Genomic DNA, 26,882 nt, shown 5'->3' with positions numbered 1-26,882 from the left:
AGCGGGGTTCGGATACAGATCCCCCGCAGCGGTGCAGGGGACCTGCATCCTACTCCCCGATACGCTCAGACAGCCTCCCCTGCCAGCACTTCCCACGGGGGGGTGCCGGCACGGGAGGTTGTTCCCGTGCCGGCACCCCCCCGTGGGAAGTGCTGGCAGGGGAGGCTGTCTGAGCGTATCGGGGAGTAGGATGCAGGTCCCCTGCACCGCTGCGGGGGATCTGTATCCGAACCCCGCTGCCTGCCCGGCGCCCGGGACTGCATGTCCCGGGCATCGGGCGCTAGACCCCGAATATAGGCCGCACCCCCACTTTAAAGACTTAAAGTGGCCTATATTCGAGCCAATACGGTATATATAGACCTTACCGTCACACAATAGAAAACCATAGACATTAATACAGAGTAAGTCCCCCTTTGTGGCCATACCCACCTCAACTCTTCTGGGAAAGCTTTTCACAGGATATTGGAGTGCATCTGGGAATTTGTGCTCATTCAGCCAAAAGAGCACTTGTAAGGTCGGCCATTGATGTTGGGTGAGAAGTCCTGGCTCCAGAAGGACGTTCCAGTTAATCCCAAAGGTGTTCAATAGGGTTAAGGCCAGGGTTCTGTGTAGATCACTTGAAGTCCTCCACACTAAACTTGTGAAACCATGCCTTTACTGTGCACAGAGGCACAGTGATGCTGCAAAAGGAAAGAGCCTTCCCCAAACTGCTGCAACAAGTGGGTGATTGTCTAAAATGTCTTTGTATGCTGAACTGTTTGTTACCCTTCACTGAAATCAGCCCCAGACCATTATCCCTCTTCCCACAAACTTTGCAGTAGGCACGATGCATTCCGTTAGGTTGCGTTTCCCTGGCATCTGCCAAAACTAGATTTATACTATAGACTTCTGTATAGTAAAGCATGATTCATTCACCAACTTTATCAAACTTTCGGTGCACAGTGCTTATTCTGGTGCAGAGAACAGGCAGTTTTTTTTATGCGCTTTAGCACTCCCCTGCCCATTATGTGAGCGCATGTGATCTGCTGCTTCGTAAACTAGCTGTTATAATCCTAGACACTTCCACTTCACAATAATTGCACAGCGGGCAGGGATAGATCTAGCAGGGCAAACATTTTACAAACTGACTTGTGGCAAAGATCATGTCCTATGACTTCTCAATATGACCCATTCTACTGCACCTGAATAAAATATTTAAGACGTGTGTTCCAATATTTTTGTCCTTATAGTGTGTGTAGGTATATATGTATGTATCATCTATCTCAAATGCCTTGTCATAATTTATACTGTTTTTACGTATCCAGGTCCTATATATTGAGCGCTGAGGGCTTATCAAATCTCTAGGTTTGAGCTCTAGGTTTTATCAAAATCTATCTATGTGAAATGACTGATGGTCATATACTTTTTTGTTTTTACTACACAGGTCTGGTCTCCGTAGTTCCATCTTCTTGCTGCTCCTGGTCAGTGTATGCTGGCTTCTCGCCCTCCTTTCCGTTAACAGTGACCTGCTGCTTCTGCACTATCTCTATGCGGGGGTTGTCTGTGCACAGGTAACAAAGGATGATTAATCAGCCTTATGCTTTGGATAACTAGAGTAGTATCCGGGATTTGAGATGTAACTTTCATTTTCATTTTCATGCAACAGGGCCCCCTCATCTTCCTTATCAGCGTAATACTCAGCAGAGATGTGCACAGAGCCCTGAAGCAGACTGTGAGCAAGAAACACGAACCCAGTGTTACCACAAAATCCACACTGATTTCGGTGAGCAACACGCACTCGTGTCTATGCTTATGTGTATCAGCCTCTTCAGATTGTTTTTTCTATTTTGGAACTAGATGTAGTGTAAGTGTGTATAGCTGCAATGAAATGTGTATACTGACATGGATGTCCCAAATAATGAGCTTGCATGTGTCGTGATCCCTGTGTATCTTCGGTAATATCAAAGGCAAGATCTGAGGCTCCCTAGCTTTTTTTAGGATTCTAAGCTAAAAAGATTGATGGAGTCCTTCTTGGACAATAGCTTATGATTAATCAGTGATGGAGTGAACCGTGTGAAGCTTTTGTTGTTGGAGCCATTTCCATGTAACTGTTTCTGTTGGCACTTTTATTAAACGCTTTTGGAAGCCATTGCAAGTTGCGAGGTTTAATTGTTTTTATTTATGGTGTTGGTGGGAGCATTGTGTAGCTTTGGCACCTGGCTTCCCGAGGCTGATTTGAGGGACACACTGCCGGTTTGGGAGTTGGTTGTACGCACCGTCAGCGTTGCAGCCCTTTGGAGTTTGTTGAAGCCATCTTGTACAGTATACTAAGAAACACATTATGGAAATCATATTGCCCTTTATCTTCAGACTGGAGTCCTGCTGATTGATGGGGTAGGAAGTGGGCTTCTAATCTGCTGCGTATCATGGTTTTTGTGATAGTGACACCAATACACAAGACCTTTTTTTTTCGTTCTGGAATGAGTCTTTTATGTTTTGTTCTCTGCAGTCACATCCTGGAAACGCGTACCTGGATGGCCGCCTCTATCATATGCCATTTGGTTCATCCACAGGCTCCCTGCACTCAGGGAGAAGTCACAGCTACCTACCATTTCTGCTCAGGTGAGAGATTCAGGAGACGGACAACATAGGACGTTTTGTGTCTCTTTTCGACACTCAAGTTAGTAGAACACATAAGATTAGTTTGGAAATGGTATTTTTTTGTTCTTTAAAATATATCAATGAGGCAGTGAGGCATATATATATATACTAGGTAAAGGTACTTTATTGGGATTATTTTGCCATCACATGACCGCTTATGTATTTTTTTTTTTTTACCCCTAGAGATGAAGCCGGACTCAAGCCTGGTCAGTCCTTAGCAGAATTAGATGATCCCAATGGCATGTACCTAGAAGCAAAGGACCAGCATGAAGGTAACCTAATCAGCAGTATTACTTTTTTGTCTGTCCTAAACTCAGATGTTTAACAATTCATCTCAGAATTCTTTTAACCCATATAGATACACATAAGTGGTGCAGCATTTTACCCTTCATGCTTGGTTTAACTTCCTCCATCAGTTTTGTGCCGTTCCATCCTGCTATAAATTGCAATTACCTTTACATAAATACTGTCAATAAACCCATAGCCAAGATTGTTTTTTGTTCCTTTACATCAATTGTGTCACTGCTATGACTGCTACCAAAAAGATGACAGAGGGAATTATGTCATTTTATGGGCACGTGCCTGCACAGCAACTGGTAAAAAAATAATCAGACTGATTTGAGTCTATAAAATAGCTCTATTAATAAATATTATTTCTGTATAAAATAGTATATAGACTTCTCTACTAAATATACATTCAGCTGTGTTCAGAGACCTTATGCACCCTGAGTATTGGTGGCTTTTCCATCTAGCCATTCTCCTCTGACCGCTTTTATCAACAGAACTGCTATCTACTCTTCGCTGTAAGCTGCAGGGTCTATTTTGTGTGTGAAAATAAAAGATCAGAAACTTTCGTGATGCTGGAGCCTTCCCCATTTTGATGTCTGAATTATAACTGAATGTCTTGACCATCTCTAGATTATTTTTATATTGAGTTGCAGCTGAACAATTCTCTGCTGCTATTTGTGTTATAAAAGGACATGTAGCTCATTAAAGAACAACTTCAGTGAGAAAATCCCTTAAAATATATATTTTAGAGGGGATATTCTAACATTTTATAAAGAGCTCTCCAGTGACAATGAACAAGAGGTCATCCTCTGAGACTGGAAGAGTGAATAAAGGAAGGGATTGTTTACAATTAAGGGCAATAAAGGTATGGAATTCACTGCCAAAATAAAGTGGTTCTATCAAATACAATAGATGCCTTCAAGAAGAGTCTGGATAGTTATCTTTTTTACAAAAGCAGGACATACAGGGCTATAAATGATGGAATAAACATTACTATTTTAGAGCTTCTTGATCCAAGGAGAAATAGCTTTATTGGGGTTCTGTTTGCCTTCTTTTGGATCAAAAGCAGGAAGGATAAGTACAATGGTTGAACTTGATAAAAGTCATTTTGCAGGAAAGGATATAGGAAAGTTTTTTGATTTTTTTTTTAGGTAGGGCAGCCATTTTTGTTACTGTCACAGGCATTACAATGAATGGTGGAATTTTTATAGAATTGTTTTTCCTTCACTACAGTTGTCCTTTAAGTAGCTACCGAATGTAGTGAAGTGCAAAAAAAACCAAACCACAATTCTACTGCCCCCACAAATATATAGAAGTGTCTTTATAAAACACCTGAACTGTGTAATTTATCTTCTATGCGTTGTTGGTGTAGACCTGACTAGGACGACAAGGCATCTTATATGCGTTACCACAGTCACTATTTAAGTAATGTACTGTCGCTTAAAGTCCTGTACTTCTCCCACAGACTCTGACTCGGATGACAGCGATCTGTCAATGGAGGATGATCACAGCTGCTCCTTTGCCTCCAGTCATTCCTCTGACAGTGAGGATGAAGTTGATGGTCCTGGGGTTCCCTGCTGGAATGGGCTTAGCAGCCTCAATAATGAGAAACCGCTACAAATCCCACCTAAAGGTACTGGTAAGAGGCATCTAGTGCTCAACATGTTATAGGAAAGCGCATTGATCTTTGCAGGTAATGAAATAGCTGTTCTGTGTTTCTTCACTCCAGTGGATAATGTTGCCTCTCAAGGGACATTAGCGAATGGAGATCTCCATGTAGTAGAGCCCACAGTTCCCTCACCTAAGAGGACAGGGGGCCCGCCACAGAAAGGTGAGAATTTCTACTTGCAATGTATCTAAAATGGTAAAACACAAGAGAGCTCAAAATATAAGCACTGTCCTGTTTTTTTTCTTATGTAAAATCAAAATTATGATTATTATGGCTCATAAATCCTCCCCAGTAATTGCCCAGGTATCACAAATACAAACTAAATAAGACTTCTGACTGCTTATCAAGGAAGCAGGTTAAACAGAACATCTCATTAAGTCACTTGAAGATAAAACAGTGCCACAATTTCACTTGTGTAAATACATGTTACCTAAATATAAAAGATCACTATGAATGTTTAATGTTACTGCTATCTGCTCATTCACTGTCTGAATGCATTGGATGTTCCTTTTTTATTTATTACTGTATTTGGGCGATTTTAAGACAAGGTTTTTTTCCAGAGCAAATGTCCTGAAAAATAACCATCGTCTTATATTCGCGGTTGTCTTCTAATCAGACCTTAAATAGAGGTCTGACTACAAGACTAAGATCCCGATCCCCCGCAGCGCTGGAGAGGAGGATCCCGATCCTCCTCTCCAGCAGCCGGTGGTGGTCTGTGCGATGCACGCAGACAACTTCCGCTGCTGCCGGCACTTCTGCCAGGGCTTCTATGACGGAGTGCCGGAGTCCCATGACCTTCCGTTGCTAATTCATAGAAGCCCCATCGGAAGTGCTGGCAGCAGGAGCGGCAGAGGCTGCCACAACTACACACCAAGGAATCTGAAGCACGGAGAGAAGTCTAGGGAAGTCTGGGGAGGGTAAGAGTTGCTGCATATGAGGGGTATTAGGGCTTTCTGGAGGCAAAGTGGCATATAGGGGGTTAAAATGAATAGCAGTGAGGCAGCGTGGCATATAGGGGGTATGATGCATATCTGGGGGGGCAGTGGCAAAATATGGGGTCAAGAGGCATATCTGATGGCAAATTGGCATATAAGGGGGTATAAGGCATATCTGGGGGGCAGATGTGCATAATTGGGGGCAGGTTGGCAAATAAAAGGAAATAAAGTAAAAATGCAACAATGAAAAAAGTTTACATGTAAATGAATATGTACTAGTAAAAATTTTTTCTTTTAGAGTAGTCTTATATTCAGGCTTTTTCTTTCTTTTTTTCCTAAATTAATATTCAAATCTCGGGGGGGGGGCGTCATCTTATAATCAAGCAAATACGGTATTGCACCGTTTTCTAGTGTCTTTTGGCTAAGACGTGCAGCCTTCTTCATGCCAGAGGTTGCAATAAACTCAACATTGTGCATAGTAAGCTTGCTAAAGAATATAGCGATGATTTTGACATGTTTAATCATTACGTATTACAAAAAAACAAAACACAATGTTCGGTGATTAGCTATAGTTACGCTTGATACTTAGGTCTTACTTCCGTTTGTAGGAATCCTGAAAAAGAAACATCGTTCTGCTATTAACCGGATCCATAATGAACTGCGGCCTTTATCACAGGGACCCAGAGCCAAGCCTAGCCTCCAAGAGCAGCTTAATGGAGTCACTCCCATCCCTATGAGCATCAGGACAGGCACCACTGGCAGGGAGTCCTCTGAATCAGAGTAAGTGCCATCGATGTGGACGGCTAACTAATGGTTCTGTCATGTAGTGCTCTAACTTAAATATACCACAGGGGTTATGGGTAAACTACAGCCGTGGTGCAAAGAACATTACATTTATTGCTATGGTGACTGCACCAGAATTGTGCTCTATCCATAGGCTCCAATATGATTTGTCTATTGAATGTATACATCTGACATCTCTAACAACTGTTATCTGAATGTGCATTTGTGTTTCCCATGATGTCTTATATTCTCACACTTCCTCCCTTCTCCCGCTCTGTACCTTTTTTCTTCTCTCCTCTACACTATATACCAGAATTTTTTGTTAGAATGTCAATTTTCCACCATATTTTATAGGAAGTTATATATAATATGATCTAACTAGTGGTATCCAAACGAAGGCCCCCTGGTCCTGAAACCCCCTAAAAATCTAGAATGTGTGTGGGTACACTAAAAAAAACCAGAGAAGAAAGTTACAGCTGAGCAACACAACAAAACAGATTCATATGTATTTTGGTTGTGGCAGCTGACTGGGAGATCGGAGTGCTGCTTTTAAACGGTAGCATGTCATATGCATATCAAGCACATACGACGGCTCGAGTGGCACCTTCAGGTTAGGCTTTGAAATTTTACAAAAAAATTTAGATGGACAGCTTCCAATTTAAAAAAAAAAATAAAAAAAAAAAGCCCATGGCAAGCACTGGTAGATTGAAGTATTTGTACTTTTAATAGGGATTTCATAAGACGTATATCTACCCAAATTGAAAAAGTCAAAATATACAGTGTATGTAATAAAATATGTACTTAAAAAGGTAAAATATAGTATTGCTACATACATTCAGTATACTGTCCCCAGACATGGTAGAGGCTAATACAGCAAGGGAATGTAAACATGCATGGGATAGGCATAAAACTATCCTGAAACTAAGGTAAGATCAAAGACCAGTTTAAACCTGAGATTTATATCAGGACAAATGGATGGACTGGTTCTAATCTGCCATCAAATTCTTTGTACTGTTACACATGTTGAGGTTCGCCCAGTGGTTTTGTTCACAAACCAAAAGCCATGAAGTATCCATGTGTTTGTGCATGTTAATTTCATGTCATAAAGAAATGTGAGGCCTCAAGAGGGCCAGTCTTAGAGGTCATGAAGCTTTTCTTTATCAAAAGTAGTAGCAGTGAATACAGTCAGGGAATTTAAACATGGGAGAGGCTTAACACCAATCATGAACCTAAGACATGACCAAGTCCTTGAGATTTATTTACATCAGGAAAATGGACAGACTAAATAGACTGGTTCTAATCTGCCATGAGATTCTATGTTTCCGTTGCTCTTGAATACTTACAGAATGTTTTAAATCATAGTAATTATGTATAATTCCTAAAAATGCTGGAAGAGTACTTAAAATATACTACATAAAAAATATGTACAATAGCTGCAAAATGGATCCGTGTTGGATATTTGGTCAAAGTGAAAACCACAGTTTTTTTTTTGTTTTTTTTTTTAACTCCTATCCCTCTCGCACTTTCAAATGTGTCCTTTATGATACACAACTAACTTTCTACAGGGCAAATATGACCCCACATGCTCTCACTAATTCCTCCTTCTCTCTTTCTGTTCAGGTTTCTTTTCTTTAATTTTCGTCATTAACCCTTTGTTTTCCCTTATGAACACTCATTATCATGAATGCTTTTTTTTGGGTTTCTGCTACATTTACCTCACCATTCCCCACCCCCTTCATCATACTAGGAGCGATGAGACGTCCATCTAAGCAAGATGATGTTCACTGCGTGCTTCTCTCCTCCAAGATGAAAGAAACCGATGCCAACGACTCAACCGCAAACGATTGTGACTTGATCACCGTTGTCCAGCCAGAGAATGGGTTTAATGCCAATCTGTACAGTTTTGTTTGCACCAGGCTGTAAATATGAACCTGCTTTTGTTTGTATGAAAATAAAATATGTAGTTTTTTTTTTCTTTTGGTTGGTTGGCATGCTCTTATTTCACCAACATGGGTGGTATTTCTTACAATTCAAGTTATTCCACCGTGATGCCAAGCTGATACGATAACTCATCTGGGTAAAGCACAATGGTAGTGAAAACTTCCTTGAGGGAAAAGGCAACAAGGACTTCCAAGTATTTTGGTTCTTAGTTGTCTTTGAAAGACTACTGGTTGGATTTCCACACAGGTCAAAAAACGCGGCCTTCAAGAATTAATATCACACAGGTAAGATGATGAAGGGAAGGTAAAAGTTTCCCACAAATTGCCTTAGCGTGGCGGTTTGAGGATTAATTTTGTATGCGCTGAAAAATGGGACGGTGGTCTCAGGAGAGATCCTGGGGGGGGGGGGGACAAAAAAAAAACGTATTAATGCAAGTTGGGTGTTAACATGCAGTATAGATATAAGATCTATTCTTACTCGCGCAAAATGTTCAACATTCTTTTTATTAGAATTTTTGAATGACATTTTAATTGTACAGAAAAGAAAACATTGTCAGTAATTAGCACATCACATTTTACACAAGTTTCAATAATAATACAGAAGGGAAAAGAGAGTTTATTAGTGCAATATTAATGCAGTGACTTAGCAAACATTTGTTCACAATCTTTCTACAGATAAAAATCTTCTATTCCCTTTATTGATTTACTCGCTCAAAATGGCAGGTACTCACCTCTCTGTGCAGAAGGTCTCACAGCCCCTGAAACCACTCTCTGGCCTGACTGTTTTGTATTACCATAGGCAAGAGTCCCTGAGGATTTAGGAATCGGCAGATGAGTCTTAGCAGCCGAAGTGCCACAAGGCCGGTACGAGGCACGCACATGTGAGGTTGAAGTTTTATCTGGCATAGGAAAAATAAAAAAAACCTCATTATATTACATTACTAAAGTGGTTACCTAAAGTAATTGTGCCAGTGGATCCTTCAATACTGTAGCAGTTACTTTGCCGTGTTTTCCAAAGAATGTTAGAAAATACATGTTCCAATAGATTTAATGGTTTTATTAAATAGTTTTATCTGTTTGCTATAGCCATACGTATATAAATAATGAATACCAAAGAGTTCTCTGTACATACATTCGTAATGTCTAGGTGATTGAAAAACCGGAACATAAGAAAATAAATAAATATATGGCCTATATTCGGGGTCTAGCGCCAAACGCCCGGGACATGCAGTTCTGGGCGCCGGGCAGGCAGCAGGTTTAGGATACAGATCCCCCGCAGCGGTGCAGGGGACCTGCATCCTACTCTCCGATACGCTCAGACAGCCTCCCCTGCCAGCACTTTCCGCGGGGGTGGGGGAGTGCCGGCACGGGAGGTTGTCTAAGCGCATCGTGCGGACGGTCACCGGCTGCTGAGTGCCGGCACCGGAAGTTGTATACACGTATTGCGTAGATGTCCCCCGCCGGCCCCGCAAGACACCCGGGAGTCTGCTCTGGTAAGTCGTGGGGGGGCAGAGTGGCAGCATATCTCGGGGGGGGGGGAAGGAGGAGGACAGTGGCAGCATATCTCGGGGGGGGGGAAGGACAGTGGCAACATATCTCGGGGGGGGACGACGACACAGAGTGGCAGCATGTTTTTTTGGTGCTTTTTTAAAGAAAAAAAATTTTCTTTAAAAAAGCACCAAACTTTTAGGGTGCGGCCTATATACGGGGGCGGCCTATATACGAGCCAATACGGTATATGCTAATGACACGCAGTAATCCACATTACCTGCTGAAAATCTGCCAACAGGGCACGGGTGTAGTTGACGGGTCCTCACATTAGACAGACCGCCAGGATTCTGACTCTTAGGCCTGCCTTGCGACACACAGTCCCTTACAGCGCCGCTTCCATTTTTCACTTTTTCTGGAGTGTTTTCATAGGAAAGTTCATGGTGCTCAACAATGGGTGGTGTGACAAGGTCCACATTGGGCAAAAAAGACCGGTTTGGACTATCTTTAATCACATAGGTCTCTCTGCGTGGACTCCGAAGACTAGTAGCGCTTTTTGAAAGAAATAGCGTTTGAGGCCCATGTGAAGTGATACTCATTTCTGATGAGGAAATTTGATTAGGAGCTGGAGTGTCTTTTAGCAAGGCCACAGAGGTGGAGAAATGTTGCAGTTGCTCACCACGCAAAGAAACCTCTGTTTGGTTCTCCAAGCTGTAGATGGTGGCTATTTTATGCTGGAAGGAAATACTATTTGATTGATACCGTGAGGAATTTTTTCCCATGTTCTCCTTCTCCAATGCAATAGCCAGCCTGTTGGCCTCTCTTGTAATTTCCTCCATGTTTTGGGCACTCAGTGGGCTCCATTGCAATAATAGAGTTGACTCTCCTTTACTTTTTACATTCATATTAACAGGATGCCCAACAAGGCGAGATACAGGACTAGGACAATATAGGGAGACCTCTTCCTCATCACTGCTATAAAAAAAAAAATAATAATTTGCTTAATAACTTAATGTCCGCCACTCCATATTCCCACCCCACCAACACTCCAGTTTTCTTTCTTTCAACTTACTGATTGTGGCTAACTTGTCACTGACCAATCCGCAGCACTCAATATACATGAATGGATCCTTGCATTCATAAACTGGGAGGGTTAATGGTGGTGCCAGAGAACTGCCTTGGGTGGGAGGGCCCCCTGTACCAGGAACCACTAGGTAACAGTCCGCGCAGGAGTGCACACTGCTACCTTCTTTATGCTGTCATGATAGGTTTTTGGGCAGAGTATTTTCTAGAGAGCCGTTACCTTTAAGCCTTATGAACAAGTTTAATGCAATGTCCTCCCGCCTTGCTCCTGGATGCCATTTAAAGATGTCCGGACCATCAAAAACTCATTCATATATATCCAGTTTAAAGAAAGAAAAAAAATCAGCCAAAAAACTAAAGTAAATAAATCTTGTTTTAATGTGGTGCAGCACAACCTCTGATGATGGAGCCCAAACACTACATATAGTACAGGCTCCTCTGCCAATTGCCTAAAACATAATCCTTGTAAAGAATTTAAGATGTCTACTGCTAGCTGACCCAGTCAAAAGAAAGTGTCCAAACAACCTGTGAATGTTGGCAAGAAGTTTGATGACACTGGGTCCACAAGTTGAATAAGCAAGAGCTTTATTCAAGTGTACACACTTGTCAAGAATCCAGTTCGCAAACTTCTCTACCCCCTCAATTATTTAACAATATATAGGCAAAACAAACAGAAGTCAGTCAGCATAAAAACGAGATCTGATGATACAGACTACCAAAAGATAAACACAAATCCTATAGATACTTAAATCCTGTTTAATTAGCATAGAAACCAGATATATAGCCAGACATATGGTGATAAGGATAGATACAGGTCCATTGCCTCGCTGCAGGGGATCCCCTTCTCTGGCAGCCCGTGAACATCTTCACAACGCGCTCAGACAACCTCTGCTGCTGCAGGCCAGTACTTGCACTGGGGCTCATAGTTTTGCTCATTGTACCAGTTTCAGTAGCTACCACTAAATCCACATTATCACTTGTTACCAATGAAGAAAGTACAGGATAATATTTCCTAAACTACAGGGATTTGAAAACTCTGGCTACAAATTTTCAATCTGTCACCATATGCTGTTTACCATTTAGCCATTTCTGTAGCCATATGCTGATGTTACTATGCCTTTCACAACTTCCTAGGCCTAAGCCCTACTCCGAACCTACACTAGCTACCCCCTTTAATGCTACCTTCACCCCAACACTAGTTTAAAATCTCCCCTAATCAGCTTCTCCTCCACTACAGGAGCACCCTTAGCGTTGAAGTGCAGCTCATCCCCATTAGAGTCTATATCCAACCACAGACATGCTGGGTCAAGCAAATCCAGAGCTAGCTTCCCTAAACCTATTACCTCAACTTCCCCCATGCAGCACAATGTAAGGCACCTTGAGATATGTAAAGCATGACGTTAAGGAAATGAGGCTGTTACCTGTCAGATGAGGAGCATGGGTCAAAATCAAATGTTTCATCAGTGATGAAAGTACAATCTGCAAGAGAATAGACCATAATAGTGTCTTTATATGTTGTAGCATTAACATAACCCTTCACTGGAACTAAGGGATATAGCCCAAACACTGAGAAACAGCCCCAAATTATTATCCCTACTCCACCAGTCTTTACAGTAGGCACCCACCTAACACAGATTCATTCATCAGACTCCCAGACAGAGAAGTGTGATTTATCACGTTTCTACTGCTTCAAAGTTCAGTGGTGGTGTGCTTTACATCACTCCAGCATACTATTTGGCATTGGCCATAGATGACCTTTGGCTTGCGTGCAGCTGCTTGACCACCTCGCACCGTCCTTTTGTTAATGCAGCTTCCAAAGGCAGTTTGGAACTCTGTTGCGAGCAACAGTGGCCATACTTAGTGAATGGTCTATCGCTTTGTGGCTGAGCGGTTACTGCTTGACGCTTCCGTTTCACAATAATAACGCTTACGATAAACCGGGCAGATCTAGCATAGCAGAAAATTATCAAACAGACTTGGGGCAAAGGTGGCAGCCACGTTCAAAGTCACTGATCTCCTCAGTATGACCCATGTTCTACTGCCAACGTCTGTCTATAGAGATTGCACGTGTGCTTGATTTTATAAGCCTGTTAGCAATGGGTTTGGCTAAAAAACGTAAACTCAATGAACAGGGGTGTCCACTTTTAATCATATAGTGTACTTGTGGTTATTTGCAAGCTTTCAAAAAACATTTGCCAGGTGTGCATCTTACCTCTAAGCATGCTATCCATCACCTGTTTCTGTCAATTCTACTTTTTACCACTTTTCCATGTATGTTCCTGCAAAATAAATTAGGACTTTGACATTGATCAGTGAATCCAATCAGCACTGTAAGAGTAAAAATACTTTTGTGTTTTGTTTTCTCCTTATGACTTGAATGACACTGCCCCCGACTACACATGTATCACATACTACAAAATGATTGTGGTGATTAAAAATCACAGGTTGCAGTCATGCCCTGAATTAAACTACATAAACATATCGGTTCCATGGACTAAAGTGGTGTTAATTTAGAGTGCGCGTGAGAGCTAGCGAGCGATTGATTGGCATAGGTAAATCTGGGTGTCCTCGGCATATAGATTGTATTGAAACCCAAAAGGTTGAGATTTAGGGCTGCAACAACTAATCGATAATGAAATTTCCCGCCACTGATTTTCATTATCGATTAGAGCGAACGCTCTGAAAAATACCCCTCGTGTTATAATCCGACCTCAAACAAAGGTCGGATAATAACACTATGATACAGATCCCCAGCAGCGCTGCAGTGGACCTGGATCCTCCTCTCTGGCAGCCAGTGGGCATCTGTGCAATGCGTGCAGACATCCTCCGCTTCAGTCCTCCACTTCTGCCGGGGCTTCTACGATGGAGCACCAGCGTGACATGACCTTCCGGTGCTCCACCGGCAGAAGTACCGGCCAGCAGCGGCAGAGGTTGTCTGTGCGCATTGCGCAACGTTCGCCGGCTGCAGCTTGCTTTATTCTGCAGTTTGTTTTTAACATCCAGTTTGTTCATTAAATTATTTTAAATAAACGAAAAATTTACATATTGTTATCCGATTATTCGAAAAAATAAGTTAGTTGCAGCCCCATTGAGATTAGTTTGCCAAGTGAGGTAGTGTACTGGAGAGGGAGACGAAGGTACAATCAGAAAGCTAGGATGTGAACCAAGAGTTTGAAGGTGGTCCACGGCCTCAAAAGCAGCAGAGAGGTCAAATAGCGTTAGCATTAAGTAGTGTCCCTTGGATTTAGCAGCAGGTAGGTCATTAGTAACTTCAGTAAGGGCGGTCACTGTAGAATGTCGAGAGCGAAACGCGGGGCTTTTGCAAGATAGTAGGGGTGGTAGCATGTTTGAAGGAGGATGGGACACATCCAATAGAGCGAGAATGGTAGAAGATATGAGCTAGTGTAGAGAGAAAAGCAAATGAGAGAGACTAAGGTGACAAGGGATCGGGTCAAGGGGAAATGTGGTTGGACAAGAAGAGCGACATGAACCTCACCTTCAGTGACAAGAGAATTTGTTAAGTGTAGAAGAGGGGGAGTTCAACATATAGGAGGGTGTGGAGTAAGAGGGACAGCAAGGGCAGGAGGGGGACTGAGCAGATAATTCACATCTAATTGCCACATACTTCAATAATAAAACTGAAAAAAATCAAAACCAGTAAGGCTAGCAGAAGGGGTAGTTATAATAAGGTGAAGGGAATTGCAGGTTACAAGACAGGGAGGTGAAGTAGGTTTCTTTAGCAAGGGTGAGAGCAGAGTAGAAGGAACAGCATGATTTTATGGTGCTGGAAGTCAGACATAGAATGAAACTTCCACCAACTACGTTCAGCAATGCGGGAACAACATCAAAGGTTCAGGTTTAATGACATGTACCAGGGTTGAAAACGCATGCATTAAGAAGAGAGAGTAGTAGTAGTTGGGGCTTCATTGTCAAAAGCAGATCTGAGGGTGAAGTTATAGAGAGAAGTAGCAAGTTTAGGGAATTACATGTTTGAGATAAGGTAGAAGGGGTAAATCTGTTGAGAAGATCTGAAGACAGAGAGCTAAAGTCCGCTTGCAGTTTCTCCTTCAATACATGTGCCACAACCGAGGAGCATCATAGTGGTTTCCTCTGACATTAATGCACTAATGCATTAACTTTAGCAGATCTCAACTAATTAGATGGAGTCCAGGAGAAATTTAAAGATGTCCAGACCATCAAAGATTCACCTACATATTCTTTCCATTCTAAAACATAAAACCTTTGTTTTAATGTGGTGCACCTACAGTGACACTAGAACTAACAGTCTCCTTCTTTTTAGACTCTTTACCAACCAAGAAACAATCACTGTGTAGGCGAGCGCCTACTTTGCCTATAGGTGGCGCCGGCCCTGAGCGCAGGGCAAAATGCTGGGGCAAAGTGTGAGTGCAGGGCAAAGTGTGAGTGCAGGGCAAAGTGTGAGTGCAGGGCAAAGTGTGAGTGCAGGGCAAAGTGTGAGTGCAGGGCAAAGTGCGAGTGCAGGGCAAAGTGCGAGTGCAGGCAGGGCTGGTGCAAGGATTTTTGCCACCCTAGGATAAAACATAATTTTGCCGCCCCAGGCTCCACCCCCACAAGCCCCTCCCCATTTACCACAACCACTTATACCCCACTCCTCCCCATAGCGACCGCAAGCCGCGCTTACTGAATAACCGGGCAAAGTGTGAGTGCTGGGGCAAAAAAAAAAAAATCCTGTTTCCTAACTTTTTTAGCTGGCTCCTAGATTAAAAATAAATTTGTTTTCAAATCAAGCCCTGGGCTGCAGGACGCACACAGACAACCTCCCCCGGGGAGGTTCTATGGTGGAGCACCGGAAGGTCATTTGATGCCGGCGCTCGATCATAGAAGCCCCAAGAGGAAGTGACGGCAGCAGCAGAGGCTGCCAGAGAGAAGGGTCCGGGTCCCCTGCAGCGCTGGATCTGGACCTTAGGCTTGTAGCCAGACCTCTAATTAGCATCTGCTCTGAAAAAACCTTGTCTTATAATTGAGCAAAAACAGTATAGTGTATCGTGTAAGGGAGCATTATGGCCCTCAAAAATATTAAATTTAAAAAAACCCTGCTCACGTGGGATATTACTTCCAGACGTCGCTGAACATACAGCAGGGTTTGTAAAGTTATTTCTGTGCATTTTTTTATATTGCAGTTTTAATACATATCGTGCTGTACATGTACAAATATGTCTGTCTCACCACCACAACGCCAAAAAGTTGCAGTGCAAACAGCCCGCAGCCATGAAGTGGTGAAATGGAATGCGATTAAAAAAAAGATGAATGCTACAAGGCAGCAATTACATTCATGCAAAACCGGGAGTCATTTCCCGTAGAAACCCAGGGAATGGTAAATTCGGTAAGATTATAGGTATACCGGAGTGCTCCTAAGCCAATACATGACGTATAGAACAATCAACCCTCAGACATAAACACACTACCTCAGCATTGGCACTGCAGCACAACGATGTGGCGCCAACAGATGCCCAAGATGCCCAACAGATGCTCAAGCATGTTACACATATCTAGGGTCACTTTTCAAGTACAATTTGCCTCTCATAAATCGAGAACTTACCCCCAACTAGCTGCTTACAGTCCGTCGTGCTTGGCCACGCCCCGACTTGATCAGCGGGCTAAAATTCAAAACTCTTCCCGCCCATTTAATTAATTTACATTGTGTTCCGGCACGCTCTTTGTCAGTGTCAAATGGGCAAATTGGAACGCCGCTAACAATAGTCTTTGCTTTGCTTTCACATCCGCTATTGGCCACTAATGACGTCAACAGGCCGTTGATTGGATGGAAGGAAACCGAGGCGTGGAACGCGGAAACAAGCTTATTCATGCGTACCAAGTTGGAGCGCATGTGAGTCTCCCTGGTATAGTAACAGAAAAGTGTCTGTGATCAGGGATGTCTGGAATACCCCCGGACACGTGGACTCCGTCCCATCTGATTCTTGAGACCAGGTATGGAAAACCCACCGATGCACTGGATTGTTTTGATACTGTCGGATAATTGACTCACTTGGTTGTACGTGCTGAATTCTTGTGTTTCAGTATGGGCACTATCACCTTGGAGTTATACTGGCTTCACGCCCCTAGAACGTGCAAGAATTTTGCAGAGCTTGCCCGAAGAGGATATTATAACGGGACCAAGTTCCACAGGGTTATCAAAGACTTCATGGTTCAGGGAGGAGATCCAACAGGAACAGGTTTGGATCTAATTTTTTTTCTTAAGTTTTCCACTGTGCTCATGCATGTACCACAAATCCAGGCACTCTCCTATGTATACTCTATGATATATTCCATTTAGTCTGTCATACTAAGGCAAGTCACAATATGAAGTTATACCTTGCTTATTAAGATTAGGGTGGCTAGATGACTCCTGAAGTCATCTCCTGAAGACGCCTAAAAATGTATTGCGTATGTCAGCGCTGATTTTAACACTGCCCTGCAGTATTAATTTTTAGACAAAACCCAGGTTGCCCTTATGAAATATAGTGTCGGAGAAGGTATGCTTCTTGCGTTATCTATTTAAAGGTAAGTAACTGGTGCCTTATTTTTTTGGTGCTGTGTTCCATGCGATCCTCCACAATGAATTTCTTAAAGGGGAACTGCCAACAAATTGTATTTATTAAAAGCTTTCGACTAATCCTGAATCACAATGCCTACCTGTGCTAAACGGTACACCAAGAAGCATAGAATTAAAAATCCAAATGGCAATACAGCAGAACCCCTGATGTGTTTTGCGCTACAGCTAGCGCTTTATTATGGGCTATGGGGTCTTGTTAGGTCCCTGTCATTCCCACAGAAGGCAGTGCTCGAGACGCCTGGAAGTGTGGGCAAGCCAAAAGAATATTCTACAAGACTGGGAAGCAGCGAATGTTTAAAAAAAAAAAAAGTTCCTAGAAGTGATTTTCCATTTTAATGGAAATAAAGTTAATAACATGGTAACTCGGCCATCATATGAATTCAAAGGTTGGCATATACCTATTAAAACCACTCTACAGCCTTTTTTCTATAAGGGCAGGCTTGGTTGCATGATATTTTGGTGTCATACAGATACATGACAGGATCTAGCCTCTCGGTAAAGAAAGAATCTGGCATATAATTTTCTGGAAACCTGGCCAATCCACCTCATAGTAAAACCAACTGCCTAAGAAGTGCATCCATGCGGGATCTAAGGGTGCCTGACATATTGGAAATGTGTTATTACTCAAACAGGCGACGTTAGTAATAACACGGCACAACGATTAACCTAAATGTATTAAATGGACAGTCTAGTGTCTTATTCAGCCCCACTAATAAAGCATGCATATTAAAGTATGCTGTGAGTAAGTATTTCTTAAACTGTATTGAGGCGGGTACTCTGCTTTAGGAGAAGCTGCAGCTTCTCCATGATCATGTGCTGCATGAAGCAACTAGTGGCATGCGTACTGAGAGTTTAGCTAAACTCCCTGAAACTCCTGCGAGACATGCCGATATTGTGTGTGTGTGTGTATATATGTGTGTGTATATATGTGTGTGTATATATATATATATATATATATATATATATATATATATATATATATATACATACATACATACATACATACATACATACATACCGTATTGGCTCGAATATAGGCCGCGCTTCCCCCCCCCCCACTTTAAGTCTTTAAAGTGGGAGTGCGGCCTATATTCGGGGTCTGACGCCCGGGACATGCAGTTCTGGGCGCCGGGCAGGCAGCAGGGTTAGGATACAGATCCCCCGCAGCGGTGCAGGGGACCTGCATCCTACTCTCTCATATACGCTCAGACAGCCTCCCCTGCCAGCACTTTCCACGGGGGGGAGGGTGCCGGCACGGGAGGTTGTCTAAGCGCATCGCGCATACGTTCACCGGCAGCAGCGATGCGCGTAAACAGCCTCCGCTGCTGGCACGTCTGCACGATGTGCTTTAACAATCTCCCTTGCCGGGAATTCCCACCGGGGGAGTCCCGGCAAGGGAGATTGTTAAAGCACATCGTGCAGACGTGCCGGTAGTGGAGGTTGTTTACGCGCATCGCCGCAGCCGGTGAACGTCCGCACGATGCGTTTTACCTCTGCCCCCAAGACTTACCAGAGCAGACTCCCTGGTGTCTTGGGGGGCCGGCGGGGGACATCTACGAAATACGCGTATACAACTTCCGGTGCCGGCACTCAGCGAATGTGTATATGCGTATTGCGTAGATGTCCCCCGCCGGCCCCGCAAGACACACCGGGAGTCTGCTCTGGTAAGTCGGGATGGGGGGGATGGCAGAGTGGCAGCATATCTCATGGGGGGGTGGGGAGGACAGTGGCAGCATATCTCGGGGGGGGGGGACAGAGTGGCAGCATGTCTATTAAAAAAACTTTTTCTTTAAAAAAAGCACCAAACTTTTAGGGGCCGGCCTATATCCGAGCCAATACGGTATAAATCACACCATCACCTTTACCCGCTATAACTTTTGTTATCGGTATTTCTTGTGCTTCCCCAAGCCTCAAATAGTAAGCCAGTATCGCAACGTCATGCTGACGAGTCCCATTAAGGACGTAACAGCTGTCCGTGAATGTGATCTGGCTACTGCACCTCTTACCTGCACCTCTTACCTGGGCTCGACAAATCCCAGGTCGCCATGGCGACTGATAATTTTGTCCTGGCGTCTAGGTGTTTGTGAGCCAAACCGGTGCCGAAATTAAAAAAAATAAATAAAAAAAATGTATCCCCGCAGGGGCCTTACTGCTTAGCTGTGCATTGCTCTTAATGTGCAAGCAGCGTCTGTTGTGCTGGAGTGGCCACAGGAAGCAGGAAACCAGAGGAGTCACATGACTGCTCTGTTCCTCCTCCCAGTGGGTGGGACAAGAGAAGTTCGTGCAGAGAGACAGAGATAGAAGCAGCAGGGCCCCTATGGAAGTCTGTGTGTGAGAGATCTGCAGTGCAGGTAAGGGGGTGAAGGCGGGTGCATGAGTGGGTATATGAATGAGTGTGTGTGTGTGATAGTATGGTTGTGTAAGTGGGGGGAGGAGCATGGCACATGGGGCTTTAAGTGATGTGCAGCATCAATACACAAGGGGGAGGAGCAGCAAGCCAGGTTTCAGCATGTACTCCTATCATGCCAAGTCAGCCAGTGCATGCTGGAACCTGGGTATGTCTGGGCAGGACTGTGATTGGTGTTAACAATCAATAATTCGAGATTGAGTGCTGGGGCAAAGTGTGGGTGCAAAGTGTGAGTGCTGGGGCAAAGTGTGGGTGCAGGGCAAAATGCTGGGGCAAAGTGTGGGTGCTGGGCAAAGTGTGGGTGCTGGGCAAAGTGTGGGTGCAGGGCAAAGTTCTAGAGCAAAGTGTGGGTGCAGGGCAAAGTGCTGGGGCATAGTGTGAGACTGAGTGCTGGGCAAAGTGTGGGTGCAGGGGCAAAAAAAGTCCTGGCTCCTAACTTTTTTAGCTGACTCCTACATTTATAACAAATTTGTCAAGCCTATATATATATATATATATATATATATATATATATATATATATATATATATATATATATATATATGTATGAAGTGCCATAACAATGTTATAGCAAATGTTATAACAAGACAAAAGGTTTTGTACAGTGGCAGCCTGCAGCAGAATTGTATTAGGGATGGGGCTTTAAAATGTATAGGAAAGTCAAAGAATTGAAACCACAACTCAACTGTAAACCACCGAGTCTGCTAGGGAACCTTTACGTTTCTTTTTTTACACTTCAATATTTGGAAATTCTGTATTGGCTATGATTGGGCCTCGACTGAATTTTCTTCCCCAGCTCTGCACTGGCTATTGGGATAATTCTGTATATATAGGTTTTTGTGTCTTATACCTTTTTTGTAAACGGAGTCTTTGCATTACCAAACTGTACTCCTAATATTCCCAAAGCTTCCTTTGGTACGTAAAAGGCCCTGAATATAACTTGGTAGTGCATCAGGGAGTGGTTTTGGGACACCGAAGAAAAATCTTTGGATGTAGTGCGTCTGATCTGTGGGCTGCATGGAGAATGACCGAAAAGTCTGAGGGGCTTTAACCCTTTCACACCCACATCCCCATAATGGCCTAGCCTGCAGACGGATCGCTGCCAAGCTAGCCGTCTTGTGTGGAAAGTGCAGCTTCTTAAAAATGACAGTATCTGAAAGTTCTCATAACAAAAGCTCCAGTATAACGTGCCTAGTTGATGTTAACCCCGATAAACATGCGTATTGATGTCTTTTAAAATGTATATCCTGTGCTCATTATCTTTGTTTTGTTGGGAGAGTGGGTTTAATGTAAAATGCATTTTTAATTGAATATCTTAATTGTTTATTTGTCTTGTCAGGACGTGGAGGAGCCTCTATTTACGGGAAGCATTTTGAGGACGAGTTTCATCCAGATCTGAAATTCACAGGTTTTTAAATCCATTCATTTCATAACTTAATCTTTACCTCGGTGCCATTTTTATAAATACAGCCGCAGGAAGGACTGTTTGCATGCACACAGGTTCAGACTGCACTCATGATATTTTGTGGTGAAAACGTAAAGACTTTTACACATTTAGGGGTGACTGGAGTCCATCAGCTCATCCTTTCCATGAGACGCTTAGGCTAGGTTTCCACTTGGGTTTTTGTCCGGCGTTTTTTTCTTGATGAAAAACGCCAGGAAAACTGCCAAGAAAACTGCCGCTGCATTTACCTGCGTTTTGGCGTTTTTTCTGCAGTTTTTTCTGGCGTTTTAGCCTTTCTGTGGAAATTGCTTTTTTTGACCTTAGGCAGTTTTTCCAGCCTTTACAAGTTAGAAGTTTCACCCAGCTAAAAGGGATTAGGATAAATGGCAAGTATCTGCCCTCTCCTGATGTCATTTACTTGGTAGACCCTTTTGTCTCTTTTCTGTGGTTTGTAAGGCATGCTTTATTTCGAATGTCTGCTCCTCTGGGAAGATTGGCCCCAAATGATGGTGCAAATTGTTTGCTGTTGCTTTTGGCACGCAGGATCCGGTCGCGTATGTTTGTTTGTAATGGCATGTTTGTTCCAAATGGTGTAAAATTCAATATGAACCAGTCCAGGACTTTGTTTTGTGTGAAACTGTTTGTTTTCAGCCTATTTCTCGTAGGACACACAGATACTGGGTCCATCCTCTGCATTGTAACTGTGGAAAAAACGCCATAAAAAACGCCAAGGCAATAAACCCACATGGCTTTTTCATGGCGTTTTTTCTCTCCCATAGACTTCTATTGGAGAAAAAAAGCCAAGATTTCTTGCAAAAAACACCAGAGTGTCAACATGCTGCAGTTTTGAAAAACTGCCACAGAGCCCAAAAAAGCAGAAAAACGCCAAAGAGGACTGAAAAAACGCCAAAGAGGACTGAAAAAACGCCAGACAGAAAAACGCCAAGTGGATATTGCATTTTGCGATTTCCTATTGAATTACAGCTAACATCTGGCTGCATGCGTTTTTCACAAAAAACCGCCAGGTGGCGCTATTGGCGTTTTTATAGGCGTTTTTAGCAAAAAAAAAACCAATGGAAACCAAGCCTTATAGTGGTGATGTCCGAGAGTTGAAACTAACCTCAATTAGTGAATAGAACCCTTTGTCATGAAGTTTTTTTTATTTTGGTCTCTCCACAGGTGCAGGTATTCTTGCCATGGCAAATGCTGGTCCTGATAGTAATGGTAGTCAGTTCTTTCTGACGCTGGCACCTTCTCAGTGGCTGGATGGCAAACATACCATTTTTGGCCGTGTGTCACAGGGACTTGGGACGCTTAACCGTCTGGGGATGGTTGAAACAGATGCTCAGGACCGACCAATTGATGATGTTAGAATTCTGCGTGCTTATCCATCCAGCTGAATGTCCTCCTGTAGCGTATCTATTATTAAGTTTTGTCTATTTAGGATATTGTAAGAAGATGCTCTAAATGTGAGAGCCCCCTGAACCTCTGTAGAGAAATGTGAATACCTCCAATCATCAAATACTTGCAACTGTATTGTGCAGGGAACCACATACCTTTTTGTGTTTTTTAATATTCATTTTTTGTCTTCTCTTCACGGTGCATGATTTCAGGCAATGAAGCTTTACAGTGCCCTTTCTGTGTCATTTGCATAATGCTTACATTAGCTGTAAGTTTCCCTGTTATTGATGTTATACTTTTTTAAACGGAAATAAAACTTCCCTTTTTATACATTTATTCTGTTCTATTCTATATTATTTTTCATGCATTGCTCTGTGCAAACCTAACAATCTCATCACCTTTGTCTGCAAACCTATGCCATCCTGTTGCTGTGTGATGACCCAAAAGGCTCCTTAACAGTCTGGCATGTTTCCTAGCTCCATCCTAAAACCTACAACTAATTTCAAATGCATTGACGAGGTGGGTCTGTACGAATCGATAAAATCGATAATGAAAATTGTTGCCAACTGAAAATGTTTCGCCCCTCTTATGGGGGACACCTCTCTTGAGCCGAAAGCCTCCCGGGAGCTCTTGAGTAAATCTGCAGAAACTTCAGAGTGGCAAGCGCGGATATCTGCGATACATAAATAATTCAGACACACACAAGGTGTTCGTTCTCAGTCACTTCTCAATTTATTCATTGTTGCGAGCAGTTTAAATACTGTTTCAGGGAGACTGCTACAAAACCATTCACAAAGAAAAATGTAACACTCACCATATAGTAGGTACAACTAATCCACATCAAATATAGACTAAGGTCAAAAGTTCTTATTTACACAAGAGTAAATATCGTCCTAGCATACGGACAAGTAAACATATGTTATCTCGTTGCTTAACCCCTTCAATCCCAGGGGTTTTTGGTACCTCAAAGCCCAGAGCAATTTTGCCATTTTTGGGGTATGTCGGTTTAGCGATTATTCTCTGTTCCTATGAATAGTGTACCCATATAAACTATATATTGTTTTTTCAAGGAGAGATAGAGCTTTCGTTTGATACCATAGTTGGATGATTAGCTGAAAATTTAGAATGAGAAATTTAGTAAAAACTAGCGAAGATTAGAAAATAAACTAATTTTTTTTTACATTTTCCCTCTGAATCCTCACAAAATTAGGTAAAGTGATGGAAAATCCCCTCCAAGTTTATCAATTCAGGTGTCCTGATTTCAGAAATACCTAATTTATATAGATTTTTGGGGGTTGTGAACGGGGGCAGGAGGGTTATACTGGCTAGATGTTATGCTAGGGCAATGGGATGTAAGGTTTTTTTCAAGAATTTTTTTTATTATCTTTTTTTATATATTTTTTTTTAATTTTTTTATTTAAATTTTTTTTACATTTTTTTTGTATTTTTTATATTTTTTTTTTTTTTTTACACAGTAATGGTAGGAGGTCCTCCTAGGGACCTCCTGAACATGCCAGTGATGTCACAGTGACATCACAGCTCACATTATAATTTTTTTTTGTATTATTTATATTATTATTTTAATGATTTATTTAATATTATTTTTTAAATGAATTATCTTTTTTTTTTTTTTTTCAGCTTTTCATTTACAGGACGGGAGGGGGAGTGAGAGAGATGGTTTCTAACTCCCCTCCCCGCGATCCCCCTGCACCGATCACACTGTGATCTCTATGCAGGTCCTCACAGACCTGCATAGAGATCGTAGCGTCTCTGTGCCTCATCGGAGGGCAGGATATCCCCGCAGGGGATATCCTGTCCTCCGATGACCTTCCGGGTTACGTCAGCAGTGACGCAACCCGGAAGGGAATGCCCGATCGCGCGTTTGCAACTGCGCGATCGGGCAGTTTACCGGTAACAGCTTACCGGCTTTCATGCCGGAAGCTGTTACAGGCGATCGGACAGCAGAAAGCCAGCTTCTGCTGTCAGTGGGGAGTCCAGGCTGTCAAACGACAGCCTGGTCTCCCGTGCAGCGGCAGGGATGTGTCCCTGACGCTGCACGAAGGGCTGGACGTACCGGGATATCCATAGGGGTTTCTTTGTGGGCGTTTTTTGATCGTCCTGGTACGTCTATAGGGGAACGAAGGGGTTAAGGATGAGAAATAAATCATCACCAAGACTTGTCTACATTGGCAAAAGTGTCTATAACAAGATGTATATTTAATACAAAATGGTGTTCATATAAATTACATATTTACACCAACAAATGTCATTATGGATGGGTTGAATTGATTTTATCGAATATAAAATGAGGGTTTTTTTCAGAGCAAATACAGAGTGGCAAATAGGGAGGGTGGGCAGAGTGGCTTATGGGAGGTTATAAGGTATATCAGGGCACAGTGGCATATCAGGGAAGCACTGGCATATAGGGGTATAAGGCATATCTAGGGAGGGCGGAGTGGCATATCTGAGGGTATAAGGCATACAGGGGGGGGCAGGCTGGGAAATAAAAACAAGAAATGCATTTTTCTTCGTTTTTTTATTCTGCTGTTTTTAATATCCAGTTCATTAAACGATTTTAAATAAATGAAAAATGTACATTTATTTTTTCATCCGACTAATCGGCCAACTAATCGATTATGAAAATAATCATTGGTTGCAGCCCATTCTTTGACCAACTAGTATCCCAGGCAAACCACTTTTATTGCCCCAAATGTTTTTTTTTTTATTATTATTTATATACACTGTGACAAACCCTATAGCATGAGGGCCATACATGTCACTTTTAGGGGTCCTAAGCACAGTCCTCTACGGCAATCAGAGTCAGGAACAGCAGCTTTGAACAAAACAGCACTTTATTTTAACCGCTTAAACCCCAAAAACCAAATCATAAAAATAAAACCTAGCTCCCAATTGGAGCCCCCTCTAACTTAACTATGCTGGTCCAGACTGACCAGCCTAATCACCCACTACCTCCCCCAGACAACACACAAAATGTCCAGGCAGGTATTGCCTCGCTTGGCTCAGGGATTGTCTTCTTCAGGGCCTCTCCTTGCCCTGGGAGCACAGGGAACCTCCTCTTCCCCCAACAGTCTTCCTGAGTATCAGGCTCCAGGGGTTTTTAATGCCCAGCACCTGTGCCTGATGCCGGCCTCATAGAAATCCCGGACCGGATCCTGCAGACTTCTTGCCTCCTGGAAAACCCGGCATGGAATTTCCACAGCATGGGGAAACGAAGCATTGGCCCATCCTGCTCTCCAATTGCTCCACCCCAGGGACCCAAATGTATAATCTGCATAGCAGCTGTACCCAGATGCCATGCCAATCAACTCCCTGGGGTTCACAGTCTCACAACACATTTAGTATATCCACATAGGCTTGTGGGCGAACGCTCATGCATTGTGGAGACTTCTGTTGCACCTCTGGCAGGGACCACAACATCTATACATTGGGGTGATTGCTGATGCCCCCCTGGTCCAGGTATCAGACCCTAAGACTGAGAGTTGAGGAACAGCAGAGTATAGGAAGAAGCGTGCCACTGATAGCAGATGTTGCTCTGTTTTTGGTATTAGTAATAAGGCAAGGGGGTGTACACTGCTTAAAACTGATTATAAAAAAGTTTATCCATATCTTTTTTTTGTTAACTGTCACAAGGGCCATAGTTTACAGGTCACATACCCTTAATTTGTTAGATATCGTTATTAGAAGAAGTGCCTTGGGAATGCATGAAAGTAACTTTATAGCAACATTTCACTGTAGGCATATAAGGGGTTACTAGTTCTCTCCACACCTTAAACATATTTCCTGACGCCTTTAGACTTTGCCCCCAGTTTTAGTTTTGCTTCTCAACATGGCAGAGCAAGTCCTCTATCCAGCTATAGCTCTATGCTACTTTGGTCTGCTGTCCTGGGAGAGTCGTAGTAACAAGCTACAGCTGGGAACCGCTGCATCGCTCAATGTGTTTTGCCTCTTCGTCTTGGCACAGCCTTTTTGCCTGGTTATTGGTGGGTACCAAGGAATAGTCATTTACATCTGTATGGCATTCATGTCCTATAAAGCTTTACCCAGGCAGGGAAATGATACTAAGAGAACGGAAGAAAAAGAAAAACGCAAGGTGAAAAGAGGAAAAGAGACAAAGAAGAGAAGTGAGGCTGGAAGCAAAAAGAGTGTGGGTAATACATTAGAAGAGGAGCAAGCAAAAGCTCTGAAGAAAAG

At 42.9% G+C, this 26,882-nt stretch overlaps 3 protein-coding genes across 3 annotated transcripts in view; 2 read left to right on the top strand and 1 right to left on the bottom strand.

The window, feature by feature from the left end:
- Positions 1-8,290, top strand: part of CELSR2 (cadherin EGF LAG seven-pass G-type receptor 2) — a 41,240-nt gene extending 32,950 nt beyond the window's left edge. The window contains exons 29-36 of the mRNA XM_053457821.1: positions 1,424-1,550; positions 1,646-1,762; positions 2,489-2,601; positions 2,824-2,912; positions 4,394-4,561; positions 4,658-4,759; positions 6,141-6,312; positions 7,936-8,290. Of these exons, the coding sequence (XP_053313796.1) occupies positions 1,424-1,550; positions 1,646-1,762; positions 2,489-2,601; positions 2,824-2,912; positions 4,394-4,561; positions 4,658-4,759; positions 6,141-6,312; positions 7,936-7,963 (916 nt within the window). The 3' untranslated portion in view covers positions 7,964-8,290. The remainder of the gene's footprint in view (positions 1-1,423; positions 1,551-1,645; positions 1,763-2,488; positions 2,602-2,823; positions 2,913-4,393; positions 4,562-4,657; positions 4,760-6,140; positions 6,313-7,935) is intronic.
- Positions 7,967-16,474, bottom strand: LOC128475328 (uncharacterized). Its single transcript, XM_053457819.1, has 6 exons — positions 16,405-16,474; positions 13,039-13,105; positions 12,248-12,305; positions 10,024-10,718; positions 8,987-9,154; positions 7,967-8,650 (listed from the first exon to the last, which is right to left on the bottom strand). Exons 2-6 carry the CDS (start codon positions 13,055-13,057, stop codon positions 8,583-8,585), a joined length of 1,008 nt encoding a protein of 335 aa, XP_053313794.1. The 5' UTR covers positions 13,058-13,105; positions 16,405-16,474; the 3' UTR covers positions 7,967-8,582.
- A 99-nt stretch (positions 16,475-16,573) lies between these two features.
- Positions 16,574-23,006, top strand: PPIL1 (peptidylprolyl isomerase like 1). Its single transcript, XM_053457820.1, has 4 exons — positions 16,574-16,793; positions 16,884-17,038; positions 21,165-21,233; positions 22,449-23,006. Exons 1-4 carry the CDS (start codon positions 16,738-16,740, stop codon positions 22,667-22,669), a joined length of 501 nt encoding a protein of 166 aa, XP_053313795.1. The 5' UTR covers positions 16,574-16,737; the 3' UTR covers positions 22,670-23,006.
- The last annotated feature ends 3,876 nt before the right edge of the window (positions 23,007-26,882 follow it).

Source organism: Spea bombifrons, chromosome 2, assembly GCF_027358695.1.
Source record: "Spea bombifrons isolate aSpeBom1 chromosome 2, aSpeBom1.2.pri, whole genome shotgun sequence".
NCBI classification, from domain to species: domain Eukaryota; kingdom Metazoa; phylum Chordata; class Amphibia; order Anura; family Pelobatidae; genus Spea; species Spea bombifrons.
Note: the sequence above shows the minus strand (reverse complement) of the source record. Positions and strands in the feature narration are given on the sequence as shown.